Source organism: Apteryx rowi, unplaced genomic scaffold, assembly GCF_003343035.1.
Source record: "Apteryx rowi isolate R43461 unplaced genomic scaffold, aptRow1 scaffold_16, whole genome shotgun sequence".
NCBI lineage: Eukaryota > Metazoa > Chordata > Aves > Apterygiformes > Apterygidae > Apteryx > Apteryx rowi.
The window spans coordinates 250,222-269,707 of record NW_020447863.1 but is presented as its reverse complement, the minus strand read 5'-3'; the positions used below and the strand labels follow the sequence as shown (position 1 = coordinate 269,707).

General features: G+C 57.9%; 3 protein-coding genes across 6 annotated transcripts; 1 reads left to right on the top strand and 2 right to left on the bottom strand.

The window, feature by feature from the left end:
* Position 1: 1 nt before the first annotated feature.
* Positions 2-2,757, top strand: ENDOG (endonuclease G; the record flags this gene model as incomplete). The annotated part of the gene is made up of 3 exons (XM_026059775.1): positions 2-310; positions 817-926; positions 1,717-2,757. Coding segments are annotated over 3 exons (705 nt in total), but the record flags the coding sequence as incomplete, so codon positions are not given.
* Positions 2,758-2,887: 130 nt separating this feature from the next.
* On the bottom strand, positions 2,888-10,244 carry SPOUT1 (SPOUT domain containing methyltransferase 1). Of its 3 annotated transcripts, none has more exons than XM_026059627.1 (12): positions 10,041-10,244; positions 8,318-8,360; positions 7,950-8,072; positions 7,444-7,603; positions 6,757-6,846; positions 6,363-6,412; positions 5,993-6,123; positions 5,472-5,544; positions 5,004-5,102; positions 4,174-4,276; positions 3,401-3,548; positions 2,888-3,286 (listed from the first exon to the last, which is right to left on the bottom strand). In XM_026059627.1, exons 1-12 carry the CDS (start codon positions 10,221-10,223, stop codon positions 3,194-3,196), a joined length of 1,296 nt encoding a protein of 431 aa, XP_025915412.1. In that variant the 5' UTR covers positions 10,224-10,244; the 3' UTR covers positions 2,888-3,193. The 3 variants fall into 3 exon arrangements, with proteins under 3 accessions (XP_025915412.1, XP_025915414.1, XP_025915415.1); XM_026059629.1 differs by lacking the exon at positions 10,041-10,244 and adding an exon at positions 8,467-8,534; XM_026059630.1 differs by lacking the exon at positions 10,041-10,244 and adding an exon at positions 8,473-8,520.
* Positions 9,258-18,250, bottom strand: KYAT1 (kynurenine aminotransferase 1). Of its 2 annotated transcripts, XM_026059626.1 has the most exons (14): positions 18,171-18,250; positions 16,519-16,639; positions 14,044-14,102; positions 13,802-13,952; positions 13,195-13,344; positions 12,765-12,851; positions 12,533-12,661; positions 12,204-12,324; positions 11,467-11,543; positions 11,237-11,326; positions 10,917-11,103; positions 10,729-10,805; positions 10,564-10,650; positions 9,258-10,248 (listed from the first exon to the last, which is right to left on the bottom strand). In XM_026059626.1, exons 2-14 carry the CDS (start codon positions 16,600-16,602, stop codon positions 10,180-10,182), a joined length of 1,368 nt encoding a protein of 455 aa, XP_025915411.1. In that variant the 5' UTR covers positions 16,603-16,639; positions 18,171-18,250; the 3' UTR covers positions 9,258-10,179. The 2 variants fall into 2 exon arrangements, 1 of the variants encoding a protein (XP_025915411.1); XR_003252474.1 differs by lacking the exons at positions 9,258-10,248; positions 18,171-18,250 and having other exon boundaries at positions 12,204-12,661; positions 13,802-17,361.
* Positions 18,251-19,486: the final 1,236 nt, after the last annotated feature.

Genomic DNA, 19,486 nt, shown 5'->3' with positions numbered 1-19,486 from the left:
CGCCAAGTACGGGCTGCCGGGGCTGGCGCAGCTGCGGAGCCGCGAGTCCTACGTGCTGTGCTACGACCCGCGGAGCCGCGGCGCGCTCTGGGTCATCGAGCGGCTCAACCGCGACACGCTCCGCGGCGCCTCCGACCGCGCCGCCTGCGCCTTCCGGGAGGACGACTCGGTGCACGAGTACCACCGCGCCACCAACGCCGACTACCGCGGCAGCGGCTTCGACCGCGGCCACCTGGCCGCCGCCGCCAACCACCGGTGGAGCCAGAAGGCCATGGGGGACACCTTCTACCTGAGCAACGTCGCCCCGCAGGTAGGGCCCCGGCGGGACGCGACGGCACGGGACGGCGGCCGAGGGCCTCGCTCGGCGTCCCCGGCCCTGCCTCCCGCCCGGCTCCGTAGCCGCCCTGGCAAAGCGGGGCTGAAAGCGACTACGCTCGCTCGGGGGTGGCGTGTGTCGTGCCAAACCGAGACACGCTGGTCCCGCAAACGCGCCTGCTGGTGCGCCTCTCTTGCTGTCGGAAAGACCCCAGTTACTTCAGCATGGCACATTGCGGGAGTAAAGTTAAATACTCGGACAAACGCTCGCAAAAATGAGGGCCTGAAACCTGGGGGGCCTGTTCCTGGGGGGCAAACCAGGACCCCTCCTTAGGCAGCTTCCAGAGTGGAGGTGACTCGTAGCCTCTTCAGCAGTGCCCTGAGCACCTTACAGAGAAGCGTTATACAAAGTTGCATGTTATTATTAGGAAAACTCTGAACAATGAGGAAATCCCCTGGCGACTGACCTTCCTGTCTGCGTCGCCCTGCCTGTGTTTCTAGGATCCCCATTTAAACCAGAATGCCTGGAATAACCTCGAGAAGTACAGCAGAAGTTTGGCTAGGAACAACAAGAACGCGTACGTCTGCACAGGTCCCCTTTTCCTGCCCAGGTAAGTACGAGGGTTGTGCTGGGACCGCGGTCAAGAGGTGCATCACGCTGTGGAATTCAACTAGGCTGAGGGTTCGCTGTTTCCTGAGCGTGCACCCAAACAGAAGTGATCTGCTCAGCCCCAGTTCAGTAAGCAAGTCCAGCTGTGTGCAGAGGGCCTGCAGACAGGTGCTTTCTTGGGGCTGGGATTAGTTTGCCCATTTCCAATTTAGTAGATCATTTCAGGAGTAGGTAGGGTCGGACCTCTCCCAGGCAGGATCCAGCTCTGTGGCTATTGCCTGGCTGCCGTAATTGAACTGTGGCATCTATTCTAGTACTGCTTTCTTGAGATAAAATGCAAGGATTTTATTTGCAGTCTTTACTAATCCAGCAGTATGTAACAGCAAATTAGGCTGCAGAGGCATTAGGCCTTTGCTGCAGTATAAAGCTTCTAGGTTTTATTTTATAGCCTAGTTCTCCTCGTAAGAGCATAACTTTATTTGCAAGTATCTTTGTAGCACTGAGAAGAGCAGTTTCCACAAATTGAGATCTCTTCAGCAGCAGCAAACAGCTTGGAAAGGCTGTTAAATGAGACGGCGGGGAAGCGATTTGGAGGAGCAGATCTGACACGTTGCTCAACCTCACTATGTCACGTAGCCTCTGTTTCAGTGACCTTTTTACATCCCTAACGTAGATGCAGGGCTGCTCTCTGCTGTGTTGGAGGGGGGACTCGGGTGGTGCTGGAGGGCTGAGGGGGTAGATGTGGGACCAGGCCAGGAGGTAACAGTAACAGGTCATTGCTGTTGGTGCAGGATGGAAGCGGATGGGAAGATGTACGTCAAATACCAGGTGATTGGGAAGAACAACGTGGCCGTTCCCACCCATTTCTTCAAGGTGCTCATCCTGGAGAAGGAGAGTGGGGAGATTGAGTTGCGCTCCTACGTGATGCCCAACAGCCCTGTGGATGAGAACATACCGCTTGAACGATTCTTGGTTCCCATCGAGAGCATCGAGCGGGCCTCGGGGCTCCTATTTGTCCCCAACATCTTGAAGAAGACAAATAACTTAAAAGCCATCACAGCTGGGAGCAAGCATTGAACCCTGACTAAACAAATCAAGGTATCCTCTGGCAGGGACTGTGCAGCAGTAGTTAGCAGAATCGTGTTTCCTTGCGCAATTTTACATGTGCAGAATTAGAGTCAAATCAGTGCTTCTCTCTACATGAAACTGGAGGAAGGGTGATATTGAAATGGATGTGCAAGGCCAGTCTTGGTGGCAGGTCCTACAGGAGGCTCCTGAGCCCTTGACACCATAGTAGCATCTCCATCGTTTGCCCATAAATTGCAGTACCAGGGATACTCCCGTAAATCGTTCCCTTTGAGTTGTGTGTGGCTCATTAAGAGACAAAGGGAAGTTACTTAATTTCTGATATTTGGCAGGGAAGGATAGGTGCAAGACGGGTACAGGGGGAGAGGGGGAAGTCCCTGCCTTTCTGTGGCCAAAGGATTGTATAATCTGTTTTCTTTTAGAAAATGGTTTTTAGCAGTAAAGCTTTGAAAACTCAAAGTATTGACTGCTTCTTATCTGCTTTTACCAAAGCCCTGAATGCCTAAACAGTAAGGGGGAGGACAGAGCCAGCTTTTCCAGATGTTTTCTTGCTTGATCTCACTGTAAATGGAGTTTAAGGCCTCATAATTAGAGCCAACTGTTACAAGATGCACTTATGTGCTTTAGCTCTGAGGCCCAACTGAAGCTCCAGCCCTTCCTGCTGTTGGAGGGATGAAGCCTGCGAGTTAAAGGGGACGCTGTGGGACAGGAACAGCTTCCTGGCATAAAGACTGTATTTTGACTTTCTTATGCTGACTTAAGACTTTTTAAACTGTGAAGTCCACAGGGCTCCAGTGGTACTGAGAGGGCAGGATCCCTGCAGACTGGGTGCTTGTCCTCTGTAGCAAGATACTTGCACACGGACTTTGAGGCAGATGAGGTTCGATACTGTTTTATTCCCCACCCCAGACATCTGAACTGAGTCTGCTGTCAGGCTTGGCCCRTGTGGCTGAGGGGCAGCAGCCAGCTTTGCTGGCTGGACCACGCAGGCAGGAGAGCTCAGACTTGCTGGTCCCAGCACAAAGCAGCACTTGGTCTAGCTGCACCGTCAGCTCTAGTCACGTTGTGTCTTTAGCTTTCCCCAGGCTTGGCCCTGCCAGGCTCTCGGAAGGATTTGCCCAGTACCCGGCCCTTGAATAGCAAAGGGCTCTTCCTTGAGCCAGTCTGCAGCTGGTGGCAAGGTCAGTGGTTCTCCCTCTCTTGGCTGTCACTGGGTGTCTTCACAGCCTCATCGATGTGGGGTCTCAGCGAAGACAGAGAGATCAGCAGTGCTTCCTGCAACAGACCAAATGATGTGCTTGCAGCACGTCGCTGCCAGAGGCGCAAGCACAGCACTGCTGCGTGTGCACAGGCATCGCGCCCCACCGCGCCATTATCCACCTGCCCTACCTCCGTCCTGATGGTTCGGCTGCCTTGGCTGGGACAAGTGTTCAGGTAGAAGTCAAACAAGACGCTTGGGTCAGTGACCTCCAGGTTTGGGTCTGCATCAACCCCAGCTTCCAAGCCCTGGAGCCCTCCAAACACGACCAGGGCATGCCTAAGGGAGAGCACGGGAACAGGATTAGAGGGGAGACAGGCTCCCACCCCTGTACCAAGGCAGAAGCTATAAGCTTTACACAGGAGAGCTTTTCATGTGCCTTGGGCCATCAAGTGGATTAAGAACTTGCTTCACTTTTTTTTTTTAAAACTTGTTTTGCAGATCTGCAAGAAACAGGCCCGTTTCTTGTGTTCAAGTAGGTGTAGTCTGTGCTCAAGCTCCTCTGCGCCTCTGAGGCAGGGAGCTGGGTCCTTTGTTGACAACTGCCCAATGCAGCAGCCTCCCTAACGAAGCTCACAGCACCCAGCCAGCATGTCAATCACTGCTACAAACTGAATTGGGGGGACTCACTCCAGAGAAACAGGCAAGAATTTGGCCTTGTCCCGGGGAACTTCCCCCAGCTTCTGCAATGCAGTGGAACATACATCCCTGTAAAAAGGATGGGAGAGCACAGCCAGGAGCCTGCATGTGAGTCTTGCACTTGCCCCTAAGAACAGCCCCCTCTGGGAGAGCACCGAGGCCACCGTGCAGCTCTCTGTGACTGCAGGAGCCGGGTGGCCATTCTGCCACCTGCACCAGGCCCTGCCGCAGGGAGCGAGTAGGCCTAGGTGAGGGTGACACGTACCTAAAGGAGGGGAGAGTGGCCTGGTCCACAGAGCTGCCCCGCTCTGAGGTCCCGATAGAGAGGTCGTAGCCTTCCTTGAAAGGGCACTCGGAGAAGACAGCACCTGGGAAACAAAGGCAACGTGCAGTTATCTATGTGGTGCCCTCACCTGTGCTGCAGGTCTCTTGGACAGTTTCAGAGGCTCCACAGATGAGTGGTAGCAGCAGAAAGGGAATTGCTTTTCAGTGTTGCTAGTAGATCAGAAGGCAATAAATGCAGGGCCACTGTCCCTCTTTCTTGCGTCATCCCCTAGCTGCAGGGGTCTCCTAGCACCTTTCTCACCCGCAGTACCTTTTCCTGAAAGCTCAAAGAGGCACCAGGAGCTGTTCTTTGGCTAAAGGAGAAGGAGTGTCTACATGTGCCTGTGGCTCGATACAGCAAGGAAGCACCTTTCTTCTTTAGATAGATCTCTGTACAGTTTATGCCAGAGACCTTTACATTTCAGAGCTCATGGTTTGCCTAGGAGGTCCTAGGCAGTCAGAAGACAGTGGAAGAAGATTTTGCAGGGCTCGAGCTCAAATGTCACTGCTTGCTTTGATGTAAATGAGCAGGAACTAGGTAACAGGGAGATGGAGACAAGCTGGATGGAGATGACGAGCACTGATTCTTGTCTGTGTTGCTACAATCGCTAGTAGCATTTGGAGCAAGGGTGAGCGGAGTTCCAGGACAGAGTATTGGTGGGTGACTGGGATGATTCACTCCCCAAACTTTATCCCTCAGATTGGTATGGAAGCCCAGGCAGGGTGAGGCTGGCTTCTGCTGCAGGGCAGTGGATGCCTGAAAACACTTACTCAGGCAGGAGGCGAGGCGGACGCTGTAACCCCAGTACAAGCCTGACGCTGTCCGAGGGTGATGTGAGGACACCACGGTGCCTTTCCGCACTTTACTATCTGAAATGGAAGCAAAGAGATTAATAACCCCTTGTGCTCTCCTCGAGAGCTGGGTTTGACAAGCCATATACTGAGATTTGTCCCAGGGCAAGGCCCTGACTTGATGCACAACCAAGAACCACCATCTTGAGCCCATTCTGGAAAGCGTGCAAGTGTGCTTGGGCTATTTATTGTTGGTCAAAGAGCTGCCAACTCTTTCCAGTAAACTAGGGAGGCGGGGTAAGGGTGTCATTAAAACTGTGTGTGGGTGAAGGAGGCATGCAGCGCCGTTGGGTATCTTCGAGCATTAGTAATGTGAAGGCTATCACACGAAAGGACCAACTCCTGCAGGAATGAAGTCTACAGATGCTAACAGGAGCAGTGGATTACCTGGATTCTGGGGTTCCTCCAGGTGCACGGTGACTCGCAGACCAGGATCCAGCTGCCTGTCAATCCGCACCTCCTGCAGTGACAGTCACCAACAGTGTCAGGCAGCCTGAAGGTACTGGGGGAATCGGGGAGGGAAGGGACCCCCCTGTGCAAGGGGAGGCCCATTCCGGCCTGGAGCTGGAAGCAGGACCTCTGCGGTCATGGCCTTGTGTTTTGTGCAGCGCAGAGCAAGCTCAGGGTGGCTCAGATCAGCAGTCAGCTGGTGAGTGAATTTCCAAGACTTATTTTGCTGCCCAAAGGCACGAACACTGGTGCTGTACTGGAATGGGCAAGGACTCGACAGGGGAAGCTACAGACGTTAAGGAGCCGGAAGGGAGGGGAAAGYGACAGCATTAAACTACATCCCAGCCCACTATGAAACAGGACCTTCAGAAACCCAGCAGCACCAGCCCTGCCTGCTTCGATTCTGACAGAGAGACGGGGAAGCCATTTTGGGATCCGTGAGTTACTCGCAGACGTACCTTCCTCATCCCACAGTTAACAAAAGAGCCTCTGCCTGGCTTAGTTGGCCGGTCCAACACCACACCTTCTCGGTACTCCGAATCCTCGTCCACCCGCATGTGGTGGGGGCTGTCCAGGGGATTCAGCAGCCCTAGAACAGCACAGAAGAAAACAACAGCTGAGAACAGGACACAAAGTGGGGGAACACATGTAAGCGCAACTGCTCTGCTGTTCCCTCCCTCTCTGGTCCAGTGTACCACGGCAGCTCAGTGCACTTGCACTCTTATGCAGGGAAAGGCTTTCCAACGTCGTGTATCATGTGCAAAGCAAGAGCCAGAGCGCAGGAAGGGGGGAGCTGACAGCTTGAGGTGGAGGGAACAGGATTCTTACCTGCAAACTGCAGATCCTCATGTTTTGGAAAAAAGGATTTTCTCAAGTACCTGTTAACAAGGAAGGTCCAAATGTGAGAAGTTTCTAAGGAATTCAGGCCTCAATTTAACCCTTTACTGGCTCAAAGGAGCTGCATGCTCCTTTGCATTCTTAGCTCCCCGATCTACCCCTAAGGCACTGAGCAGGCTGTATCCTGCATTCAGTGCTGTTCTTTCAGTTAAACTCATGAACAACGATCGTGAAACGATCGGCTCCCATGTTCCTGCAGCACAGTGTGACATAAATAGAGTCTGGATCCTGCTTCTGTAACCTCTAGCATGAGATGCCCACGGAAACGGGCTGGTAGCCAAACCTAATGCCAATCTGGTGCACAGCCTGACCACACTGGACTTACTGAGGGCACTCCAAGTACTGCAGGATCCGAGCCAGCTGCACACAAGCCTTGCCTCTCTTCCCAATTCCTTCAAACTCCCCCTCCACGCTCCTGAAAGAGAAGGATAGCAGCCCGTGAACTTAATCTGAGAACAGCAGCATTCCCCCGCTAGAAATAAATGGGTCCTCTTCTAAAGGGACTAGCTCCAGAGATGCAGACTGGTAACAAAGACAGAATTCCAAATCTGACTTAAGTCAAAGGTCTTTTTCAATTTTGTTTCATTTTTAATCTTAGTCTATTTGCCTTTGACACAACCTGGTAGTTGGAGGCTACAGAGATGGATGCTACAGGATCGCAGGGCCTGGCCAGTTAGCACAGAGGCAGGTCCAAGTAAGAAGCCAAACAGGAATTCATCTTCCAGAGAGACACAGGCAATGTTCCCATCCCTTCACAGCAAGATTAAGAAGCATGTAGGAGAACTTGATCTCCTGCTACGCTGTCCTCCCCCTACTGGGATAAATGACTCTGGCTTCTAAGGCAATTAAGCCAGCAGCATCTTTGCCCAGTGGCACAGGGGTCCCTGCAATCCTGGCACATATACGAGGTTCAAGCATTTGCTTGAGGTACATTCTCAGCTTGAGGAAAAGATCGGAGAAACAGAAAGCACAAAGGTAAGGTTTTCTGGGGAACAAGGCAGCTCATCCTTACTTTACGTCTTCTCCGTGCTCATCAAATACTACAATCTCATCCACACAGAAGATGGCACAGGCCCGAGCAATCTGTCCAGCAAGGTATGTCCGCAGCTCCAGGGACTGGGCATTGTTCAGGATAGAGCCTGGCAGGGCGACGCTCAGGGTGTAGTGACGCCCTGGGGAACAGAATGCAGTTGGAGAAGAGCCACAGCTTGACAGCTCCATCTCCATCATTTTATTTGATTCTTCAGTTGGAATAGGTGTGGGAGAAAGGGGAGCAAATTATATTTCTTAGATTTTAACTACTGGTTTTCTGCTAATAAGTCTCTCTTGCAGTGCCCACTACATTGTGTTCATGCCTGTTGACAACCGTGGATTGATCTATAGGAGATACATGAAGCTGAGCCTCACCTTTCACATTGATATGTACAATTGTCACAAAGAACAGTTTTCTGACCTTTAACGACCAAGTTTTTCCCAGCCCTTGCACTCAGGCCTCTCATCAGCTGACAGCAGCACTACCTTTATCTTCCTTCTGCTCCTCTTCCTTTTCAGCTTGTTGTTTCTCTGCGAGCTCCTGCATCCTCTGCTTTTCTAGTTTCTTCAGTAGCTTTATCTCCTTCCATTTTTTCTTCTCCGCTTTCCCTGGGAGGGAGGAAAAACACCTCATTTTAAATAACGAGCCGCCAGGACGGGGGCGGGCAGGGCGGATGCGGAAGGGGAGGGAAGAAGGGACCGGACGGCACGAGGGGCYGCGGGCCCGGGCGCCACAGCGCAGACGGGGACGGTTTCTCCCGGGCAGGGGGCGTTCACGGACCGCAACAACCGGCCCGGCCCCAGCGGCTGCGCCCCGGTGCCCCTGCTCCCCCCGCGCGAGGGCCCGGCCTTACGCTCCTGCTTCCAGCGCCGCCAGTCCACCCTCCTCTCCAGGCCCTGCGGAGACAACGACCGTTACCGGCGACCGTTACGGCGTGACGGGCGGGCGGCGCTGACGCACACACGCACGCGCCCTCCAGCCCCTCCCCCCCCCCGCGCCCACCTGCACCTCCTTGGGCCGCTTCGCCCCGCCGTCCGCCATCGCCGGCCCGCGCTCCCCGGCCACGCCCCCTCGCGGCGCTGATTGGGCGGGGGCGGGCCAACGGCTGGGTCACGTGAAGCGAAACGCGAGCCAATGGCCGGGCAGGGAGGAAGGTCACTGCTGGCCGTTTAAGTCCCCTGCGCGGTCTGTCTTGCTAAGCAGGAGTTGCCTGGTTCCGCAGCGGAATGGGTGACCTGTGCTCACACATGGATTTGGGGTGGGCGGGAGTGGATGCGGGTAAACCTACTGAGGGCTGCGACAACGGTGGAAGGGCTTAAAATCCAGGCACCTACGTCCAGTTGTATGGCCACAAGCACTGCATGCGTGGTGTAGGATTGGTGGGTGCATCGTGCCCCTTGCAGGGTGTCTCATGGCCTAGAACAGGAGCCGACATGCACGGAGATGTTGCAATTAATCTTCATGCCAATAATCTAATCTCATGGCTGTTTACCTGTTTTGAGGGTTCATAACTCTTTGGCATGTACATGGCAGCAAAAAGTCTGAAGCGGTGCCCTTGCCCGACCTGGCCACGGCAGGACAGCGAGCCGCCTCTTCAGCGGGAGGAGGTGCAGCTCTCGCTCCCGAGGAGGAACGGTACCGATGGCCACAGCCCAACATGGAAAACCTGCAGGAGCAGCTACCCACCGGCCCAACGGGCAGGAAGAAGAGCTACCGCTGCAGTGCAGGGTGCAACGCATGCGTTGCATGGGGTATGGCAGCTGGCCTCCAGGAGAACCGCATCAGCCACACCATCATGAGAGAGAAATTTATTCTGCATTAATTGAAGTAATTCAACTTTAATAATTTAATTGCTACAAATACTTATTGCGCCATCTGTTACGCACAACTTGTGCGTGAGCTAAGATGCCGTTTTACATTCTCCTCCAGGTTTAAAGCAAGAACGGCCTGTCGGAAGGCTGCTCCCATTGCGCGGCTCGGCAGCGGGAGTGTGCGAGGGGCACGAGCAGAGCAGCAGCCCTGAGCTGCTCTCCCTCGGCGCAGCCCTGCCGCCCGCCCGTGCAGCACCCGGGCACTGGCCTGCGCCCTGCGCGTCTCCCCTTCCTCCCCGCCGCTGCGGGGGCTTGTCAAAGCCCTGGAGGTTTCGCTTTGCTCTCTGAGGAGCCCTGACAAAGTGCCAGACAATGTCAGCTCCTGGGACTCACAATTTTGTGGATCACGGGAGTCAACCCCTCGGTGGGTGGCGCCGCCGCGCAGTCCCGCGGGGCACCCGGGTGCTCTTGGAAGTGCCGAGGGTGGGAGCCCGGAGCTGGGCGAGCTGCCCTCTGGCATCACCCTAAAGGTCAGTCCCAAAACGCCTTCCCAGAACGTGGTGGTGGAAGAGACCCCTGGAGCCATCCTTACGTTGTGTGGGGCCGGACGGGTCCCAGGGCGGGTTAGCAATGGCGTTAGGTGCAAGGAGAAGCAATATAAACTACGGCCGGCGCACGCAGAGGCTCCCTTGTCCCCGGGACCGGCACAGCCGTTTCGTAGTGACGGAAAGCATCCCCCAGGCTGGCGCCTGGCAAACCTCTTACCCGGCCATCTGACGGAAAGTGTGGTTGAACGCACAAGAATAGGGATGACGCAGAGTTTGCAGGCAAGCAAAGGACCAGGAAGGAGAGCGGGACGGAGCGGACGGGGTCGGAGGAGAGCCGGYGTCGCTGTCCGCAACCTTCAGGGACCGGCTTTTTCCCGTTTCCATTTTTGCAGTATGTCATTTGCCGCCTTCAGGGTGGYGTCCTCCTAAACAAACACCGCAGGCTCGGTCAGCGGCCTCCAGCCAACTCCCCTTCCCCTCGCTGCCCTCGCCATTTACAGAAATAGCCTGTTTTTATCCCGAAACACCACAAATGCCCTGCGTTGGGGATGATACGGGCATGGCCATCTCTGGAGCGCAGACAGCAGCCACGAGGCAGAGAAAAGCACATCCGAAAGGAGGAATCGGGGCGGCTGGGCCTGGCTGCACTCGTGCGCTCGACGCTGCTAAGATGCCACGAAAACAGCCCCGATGGTTCCCCCCGGGCCTCGCTTTCCTTCCCGCTGCCGCCACCACCTCACCTTGGCGAAGCAGAAGCGGATGAAGCGGCTGTAGTCGTTCTTGTGGGGCCCGGAGTAGAAAGCGGAGAGCGGGATGGCGGCGAGGCCCTGGCGGGAGGGGGGGACAACATGGCGCCACGGTCGCTCCTCGCAGGCGGGCCGGCACAGAGCGGGGCGTTAGTTTACCTTGTTCTTGACCATCCACTTGGCAAACCTGGAGTCGTAGGGCTCGTCGGAGCCGGGGGCGTCAGGGACGTCGGATGCTGGTGGGGAGGGAGAAGCGCGGCAGCTGGGAGCGCGGCGGGAGCCCCACCAAGCCCTGGGCCCGTGGCGGCAGCGGCTGCCCTGCTCCCTGCCACGGCCGGGCGACTCACCGAAGGCAGAGACGTCCGCGACCAAGAAGTAGGTGCCCTCGGGGACGATGGGTTTCATGCCCGCGGCGTCCAGGCTCTGCACCAGCCGGTCCCTCTTGCCCTGCAGCTCCCACGCCAGGTGCGCGAAGTAACTGTCCGCTTGCCCGAGACGCTCGAGCTCCCTCTGGAAACCCTGCGCCACGGCCTCCTGCAGGCGGCCAGGAGCTGGGGGTCCCGCCGCCGCTCGGGGATGGCGGATGGCTGCCCCACGCCCAGCTCGCGACCTCCGAACGCCGCCCCTTCCCCCCCCGGCGGCCGTGGGCGCCGCATCAGGATCGTACCTGGGCGGCCGTGGCGCAGTGGTACACGCTGTTCTGGTGCACCGTGCGCAGGTGCTGCAGCAGCCGGGTCGGCCCCACGGTCCAGCCCACCTGCGGCCCGCGAGGAGGAGGAGGAGGAGGAGGAGGAGGAAGGCGTTGAGTTGCGGGGAACCTGCTCGGCTGCTCGCTGGTGCCCTGCTTTCGGCCAGCCCCCCCCGGGGGTGAAGCAGGGCCAGCGCGGGGGCTCTCACCTTCCATCCCGTGGCGCTGAAGGTTTTCCCGGCGCTGCCGATGCTGACGGTACGGTCCCACATTCCCGGCAAGCTGGCTGCCGGGGAAACGGGAGGGGAAGAAGCGACGGCAGAGCTCGCGGCGTTCGCTTTCGTGCCGCACCGACGCCGCGGTGGGAGCTCGCTGCCCACCACAACCCGCTGCGGCCCCTTCTGTTCACCGCGTGGCTTTCGCCCTGGTGGGCCTCAAAGCCCACTGTGAGCAAGTGGCCAGGTTTTTCCAGAGCATCTCTCCGTAACTGAGTGTTTTCATATCCGTGTGGCCGGCCCCAGGGGCTCCCGGAGGTGCCAAGCACCATCACCCTCCCAACTGCACCGCAACAGGAAGAACAGGCCTCCGAAATCGTGGTGCAATGGAGGTCCCAAAGCTAGAGAGGCCCAGAAAACCATGGTTTGAAAAACCATGGGCAAAAATTCTACAGGAGCCGAAGGGCTCCGTGCTCTGCATCTCCTGCGGTGACGCCAGCTCTCTTTCCTCTCCCTGGCTCTGGAAGCTGGGACTCGAGTTTAAGATCCGGTTTGGAGGCCAAGATGAAGGTGCAGCAAAACACCTCCGAGGGCGACACATGCCTGGCACGGCAGTGCTGGGGGGAATCTGCTACCACTGCTTCCCGGGACGGCAGGGGGCTGCGAGGGGATGGGGACCCCCCGGCCGGGCGCTGCAGCTGGAGGAGATGCCCAGGCTCGCGCAAGCGTACCGATGCGGACGTGCTCCTTCCCGTCGTAGACCAGCCACTCGTACACTTCGTCGCTGATGCACAGGGCGTCGTGCTTCACGCACAGATCCGCGATGAGCTCCAGCTCCCCGCGGCTGAACACCTGCGCCAGGCGGGGGGATGCAGCCGGGAGGGACGCGCGCGAGCCCCGGCCGCTCCGGCCGAAATCGTCTTGCGGGGCAAAGCCGCTGCCCGCACGAAAGACCAGGCTTCCCGGCCCGGAAGAGCGAGCGCCACGTGCGCCACGCACCCACCGCCCGCTGGCACCCTTGCTGCTTCCCGGCCCCGCACGGCAAGGCCAGCGGCGTTACCTTGCCCAGCGGGTTGTTGGGCGAGTTCAGCACGACGGCTTTAGTCCGTTCGCCGAACTTGGAAGCCAGTTCGGCCGGGTCCAGCTGCCAGTCTGCGCTAGACATGAGTTGTCCAGCTTTCGGCGCTTTCTGGAGAGCACGGAGGGGAAGCAGGGATTCGCGCGAGGCAGCCACGGCAGGCGGCTCCACGCCCTGCTTTGCCGCCTTGGCGGCTTCGCTCCGACCCGCTCACCGGTCTCAGCGGGACGAACACGGGCGTCCCGCCGGCCATCTTCACCATCGGCTCGTAGCAGTCGAAGAAGGGCTCGATGATTATCACCTGGAAGAAAGAGGCATCTCAGCACCCTCCCGGCCCTGCTCAGCCCTGACGGGACGGCAGGGACAGGAAATTTTAATCCCCAAATGGGGATCCTGCATTGCCAGGGTGCAGTGACAGGGAGGAACGATATCACTCAGGGCAAAAGGTGTATTTTGGCCTTATGCAGCAATGAGAAACTGCAGCAGAGATGCTTTTCCTTCAGCAGCTCAAATACCTGAGGACGGGGCTATGCAAAATCTTTTCTGTTCTGCAGAAGGACTCTGAACACCCGCCTGCGGCCCCAGGCAGGAAGGGCTCTCCGGGGCGAAGGCAGCCTGTGCAGCAAGCCCAAATCCTCGCTTACCTCATCGCCCTCGTCGACGAGGGCCTGGAAGCAGCAGAAAAGGGCCTGGTATGCCCCCACGGTCACCATCACGTTGGTCAGAGGGTCCAGCTCTTGCCCCAGCAGCTTCCCAAAAAACTGGGCCAGGATCTTCACCAGCGGAGGGTGGCCCTGTGGGGCGAGAGGGGGCGGCTGGGCTCGGGGCGCCACGGAAGCCTCTGCCAACGCGGACGAGCCCTTCGGAGGGGTTCGGGCACCGAGCRCCCCGTCGCTGAGCGCCCGGGGTGTCCTCCAGCCTGGACACCTCCAATGCCTCGCAAAGCAAGGGGCTTCGGCCCTGGACTTGGGAAGCCTGAGGCTGGAAGCGTGATTTGCTCGCGTGCTGGAAGCTGTGCATGGCGGGGGGACATTCCTGCCACCCTTTTCCAGCTGCCCGTCCCCAGCAAATGCGATTTGGGGTCAGTCCGCCCCCCAGCAGAGCAACCGAGGGGGTCCCGGCTGGAGCCAGCCTGGGTGCCCGGCCGAGGCGCCCTTTGCTCGGGGCGCGGGAGCTGGTTTCGGCCCTGCCCGTCCGGCCGCAGGGCGAGCGGCTGAYGGGGCAGCGCCCGCCGCGGGGAGCGCCACGCACGAAGGCCCGGGTGTACTGGTGCAGCATGTGGTTCTCCCCGCTGACGGCTCTCACGAACGCCTCCCTCAAGAAGTCCGGCGGGGGAAAGTCGGGGAAGCCCTGGCCCAGGTTCACCGTGGCGTGGGTGGTGGCCAGTTTCACAAACTCCACCCTGGGGAGAGGAAAGGGTGAGAAAGTCGGGTGTTTGCAGAGGCTCCGGGCAGCAAGGCGTCCTGCTGCTTGCAGGTGGCAGGTCAGCTCACCAGATATTCTTATCCACTCCCTCCAGCCTCCGAGCTTGCACCRGCCTTGACATTTTTGCCTAAAAACAGAGAGAGAAAGTGAGTTTGAAGATTTCACTGATGGCAGCAGAACCATGTCCGAAGGGGTCGTGGCCTCCTGGGGCTGTTTTTTCCCTGCCGCCTGGAAGGTTGTGCCCTTTAGTATTGCTTCATGTGTCGTTGCTGCCCGGTCTTGGAGCAGCAATGCCGAGGCCGGGGCTTCCAGGAGGAGCTTTGAGCACTTTTCACGAAAGAGCAAAAAGACTAGGGCTGGCAGAGAAGGACGGTTCATTTACAAGTTTCAATAAGAATTTGGAAAACAGGCGAACAAAAGGAGTGTGCACGCTGCCTGGGTAGCTAGCAATGCCTTAAACCTCATTTTCAGTTGGTGCCAGGGTCAAAGGAGCTCAGCCAGGCTGTAACGGTCCATAGCTTCAGACCCCAGGCTTTCGCCTTCCTTAGTGTCCTTCTTCTCCCTCAGAAGGACCTCCTTGGTCACTACAGACCACATCCCATTTCCCTAAAAGAACAAACTTATTTTTATTCCACGCTGCTCTGGTTTGTAGCAGAAGTGGTATTTGCTCCTTCGTCCCGCTGGAGCCCTTGGTGAAGGTAGGTGCTCTAGATCCTAAACTAAATGCTGGGTCTCTGCACCTAAAGTTCACAGCGAAACAAGCCAGCGCCCGAGTGTGGGCAAGCAGGATGCAGCCAGAGTCCCCGGGTCGGCCAATGCCCGGGAACGCCGTGGTACCGGTTCCCTGACGGGTATCTAACCGCCCCCCACGCACCGCGGCCGGAAAGGGGCTGARGAAGGACAGTAGGCAGCGGTCAGAGCGAACGCCTCCTTCCACTTGGGATGAACAGGCTGGGAGAAAGCACAAGTGCTTGATGGGGAATTTATCGTGAGGATGATGAAAAACGGCGTTGCTGGCAGCGGAGGCAGAATTTAACAACGCAGCAGCAGGTGAGGCAGGATAGCTAGGCGGCGAGGGGCCTGGAAACCAGGGACAAGCGATGGGCAACACGCTGAGAAAAGCCAGCGTGGGGCTCACGGGTGGCGTCGCTGCTGCAACGCACTGAGAAAACCATCCTTGCCCCAGCAGCCGCAGGGCATTTGAACAGAGAAGAGGAGGGCGCCTGGCAGCGGCTGAGATGTGAAACGAGGAGCTGGGATGTGAGCGGGAAAGCCCTGTGCCCTGCCGGCAGCTTGCCACGCCAAGAAGGTCGGAGGATACAAGGTCTCCGCTGTCCCCAGGCTGGCCCACGGCCTCGGGGCGCCCCGCTTACCTGCTCGCCCCACTGAGCTGCACCAGCAGTCGAGAAATGCCCCGCTGGGATTTTGCTCTGAGGTCTTCAGCTTTCTATCTATCTCGCTTCAGCCCTCGCTAGGGGTTTTACAGCGAGTCGCCGATAAGCCCTGTGTCCCTGCGTGCAGMGGTGGACTCTGAGCTGCCCTGCGGGGCCGGGCACGGAGCCAAGGGCGAGCAGGAGTCGCTGGCGCCTGGAGGACGGGGCAGCCCGCAGCGCACCCCCAGCCCCGCTGTTTGCTCTTTCTGCACAAGCTCAGGGATGCTGCAGTCAGCAGGGCCTGGTGTCCGAGCTGATGTTGGTGGGCATAGAAGGGTTAATGATTTAGGAAGTATAGGAAAGTTGGAGGTTATACATTAACAGCTCTAGTGTGCTGTTCTCGTGGTGGGGTTGCTGCTGGCCGCAGGTCAATGCATCCAACAGCATCAATGAGCATGGTGGGGACAGTGGGAATAAGGTGCTTTAAGCCTAGAAATGCCCAGTTTCGAGGAAGGGCCCTGCCTGCTCCAACCCTTTCAGGAAAGAAAATGGCAAAAACTTTCTTCTGCTGACTCCCACCGGCCCCGTCCTCAGCCGACGCTGGCTACCGCTCAGCGCAGGGGGCCAGGGTGGCCCCGTGGGCGGCTGCCCTGCGGGCTGGAAGTGCCACAGGCTCAGGGCCACGCTGTCTCCAACCCTGTTCCAGCCCCTTCGGCTCCCCAAACCTGGTGTGTTTCTCTAGCTGGAGTTTGCCTGGCAGTCGGAGAAGCTGGTGCGATGGCTCACGGAGGAGCTCCGGCTGCACTCCCCCCTCCACCACTGACTCCCTGCCATGCGCGGTTCCCTTGCTCTGCRTGTTGGCGGAGGGATGCTGATACTTCCCAATGTGAGAGGCTTTAGCGGAAGAGAYCTTTAGATGAGGCAACCCCCAAAACAGCTTTTTTCCATATAAGCGAGATTCTCCTGCTTATGAGACRTTCCTTTTAAGCAGGATATCTGGAAATAACTGGGCACGGAGGTGACTGCGTCAGTGTGACTTTTCCTGCAGTGCCCCTCCGCCAAGGCTGGCTTTCTGGGCCCGCACTCGGTGCAATGGGCTCCCCGGGCACCGCACCGCTAAAGCCTGAGCCAGGGACCAGGCTGAAGGCCGGACCGGTCCTGTTTCAGTACCTTGCTGAAGCGTAAGCTGTGTCCAGCACTGTTCGCCCTCTCCAGCAGGACGTGACGCAGAGACGGCCCCGCTCGCCGGAGCATGCCACGGCTCCTGCTGCTCACTCCGACGGGCACGGACCTGCATTTCCCCCGGACACAGAACAGCGGGGTGAAATAATCATTGCGCAACCGCAGGCGTAAAGCAAAGCGCCCTGCGCAGGCTGCTCCTGAGCCCCGAAGCTGCGGTCACGCTGCTGCCTGCGAGGCTGGCGGCCACCCTCTCCGGCAAGGCTGGGCGAAGGGGAGGGAAGCGGAAAGGAGAAGGAGGGATGAGACGCTCTGCGTGTTGTTACTGCAGCGTCAGACGGTGACGGGACGGCACGTCATGCCCGTAACGCACATGGAGGCAGGATCCCATCCGCCTTGGTCGCCAGCATTTCTTGCCCTTCCTCCCCCTGCAGCACCTTCAGCTTCCTCATCCCCCAGCCCTGCAGATGCCCCGGCCCTTTGGTGGTCCCGCGCTGCGCTGGGGCTGCCCCCAGCCCCGACACGGCCGATCAAACCGCCCTTTCGTCTTCCTGCACATTCTTAAGGATGAAAAAAATCAAAGCGACGGTCCTGCCGTTTTAGAGCAGCTCTGGCCACCCCTCAGCTGCTGGAGCTCCAGCCTGTTTAGTAGCAGGTTTCATCCTGGCTAATTAGATGTTTGCGCCCACTTCCAAAGGGACTTTGGAGTTTAGATTTCATTCAAGGCACCAAACAAAGTGATTTCTGAGCCTCGTACAGCTTTTTTCTCCACCCCATCTCCTCATCTGTTCCACAGCATTGCTTAAGCACATGGTTAAAAAAAAAATAAAAGCTAAAAACCCTTTGGCTTGCTGCTTTGTTTGCTACTTTAGATAAAAGGGGTGAGTGTGGAGGACGCATGCACCTCTATGTTGACCAGCCACGGATTAACTTTCCCAGCTGCCGAACAATAAAATTAAAACAGGTTTGAAACCGGCCATCCCACAGGTAAGGTGACCTTCCTGCCAGCTGCACTTCCCGTCCTTACGTGCAGGACGAGAGTCTCCTCGCTTTTGCATTTTGTGTTTTTTCTGAGACAAGTGCAAAGTGGGGGTCAGCTGAGACCGGTGGCGTTTTACATCTCTTTACTCAGGTGGGAAAAAATAACTTACAGAAAACGTGGGCCACAGCATGATCTTGCTGAGGACTGCAAAAATGCGCAGGGCGGGGGCGCTGGGAGGTGGGGGGGGCTGCGTCGGGGTGCGGCGCGACTGCAGCCAGGGCACCGACCCCGCCGGGGTGCAGAAAAACCAGGGGGGCAAATAGGGCTTGGCCGCACTGCAGCAAACGAAGGAGCCGGGCTGAGACGTGGCCCCAGGGCTCGTGCAAAGCGCTCGCGGCAGGGCTGCTCCGAGCGGCCGAGCGGCCGAGCGGGGCCAGGGCAGGCGGCGAGGCAGAGCCGAAAAGCCTGGGAAAGGCGGCGAGGGAGCCCGGGGCTGGCAGGGTGCAGGGTACAGAGCACGCTGAGGATTTCGGAGGTCGCAGCCGTAAGGTCACCTCAAGGGACGGTCACTCGCACCCTCCGGCCCGCAGCGGCCGGCGAGCGGGCGCCCCTCGCTGCGAAGCCTCGGGAGGGACGGTGCAGGGGGGAAAACCCGACTTACACCCAGCGGGGCTGGTCTGCTCTGGGCTGCAAAAGTCCGGCACCAGTCCCTTGGCACACATGCCGCCGTCCCTGCGCATCCGAAAGGCTTCGCTCACAGCGCTGACTTCCTGGGAGGAGTCTGGGAGGCTGCGGGAAGGTGGGAGCCGAGCTGCAACACTCAGGCGGGGAAAACCGTACCGGGCCAAAGGCCATCCCCGGCCGCTCTCGGCAGCACCCGGGCGAGGGAGGTGACAGCTTTATTTTAAAGCAAACGGCTGGAGCATTTAGGARCAGCGCTCTCCTTTACGGAGGGTTGGAGCCAGGGGTGCCGGAGTAACTTGGCTGCCCAAATATCCCAGCATATCGTTCAGATGCAGGCTCTCAGCRGCATAATTATAGTGGGATAATTATTGCAGGGCCATGGCAGGAAATTTCCCTCTGAGCGAAGCCTTCAGTCATTTTGCAAAGAGTCATTTTTGCTAGACGCTCTCAAAAATCCCACCTTGCAGGTTTAGGATTATTAGAGATGGGATTGCAGATGYGAAGGTGAAGGCATCCTCGTTAGGTTTGTCGGAGGTTAATGACTGGCACGTTGGCCTTCTCTCCGCTTCCAATTTCCCTTTGCACCAGGGCTTTACGTGTGCTATGAATCAGGCCTTGGGGCTTTCTCAGGGAGTGAGCAATTCCCATCTCCCTTTTGCAGTAGGAAAAAGTGAGCCACGGGGAAAGGAAGCTCTGGACATCGGCCGTGCCAAAGGCTCCCGGCTGCCGACCTGCCGTGGGCTTGCCGCATCTCCGCTGTGACTAAGTGCGGAGGGAATTTCTGCACGGGCAGATGCAAACTCTTGGCTTTTTAAACATCTGTTTAATGCAAACACTGAAATAAGCACTCGGAAGGAAAAACTCGTGTTTTTGCTTCCGTAAGAGTTGGCACGGCACGTCTGGAGCCAGCCGGGAGCTCCCTGCCCTTTCCTCGTCCCCCTGCCTCGCCGTCCTGCTTTGCCTCCTCCTCCCCGAGTCTTGCACCATTCACGGTTGTTGTTTAACCCCAAGATGAGCTGATTTAACTTGCTAAAGGAGCAGAAAGCTAACCCGGCAGAAAAGTGGACGGTTTCTATCAAGTCAGAGAGCTGAGCTGTCTGAGGGCAGGGCACGAGCGCGAGGGCCGCTGCATGGAAATATAGGYGTGGGCAGGGAGGAAGGGAGGAAAAGCGGCACGAGCCCCCGTCCGCCGCTGGCAGCGTCCAGCCCTTGCCTTGGTTCACCAGGAACGTGTAGCTTCTCCTTAGCATCCCGCTGAGGTGCAGCAGAAAGCGCTGCTGGATAACACGCACG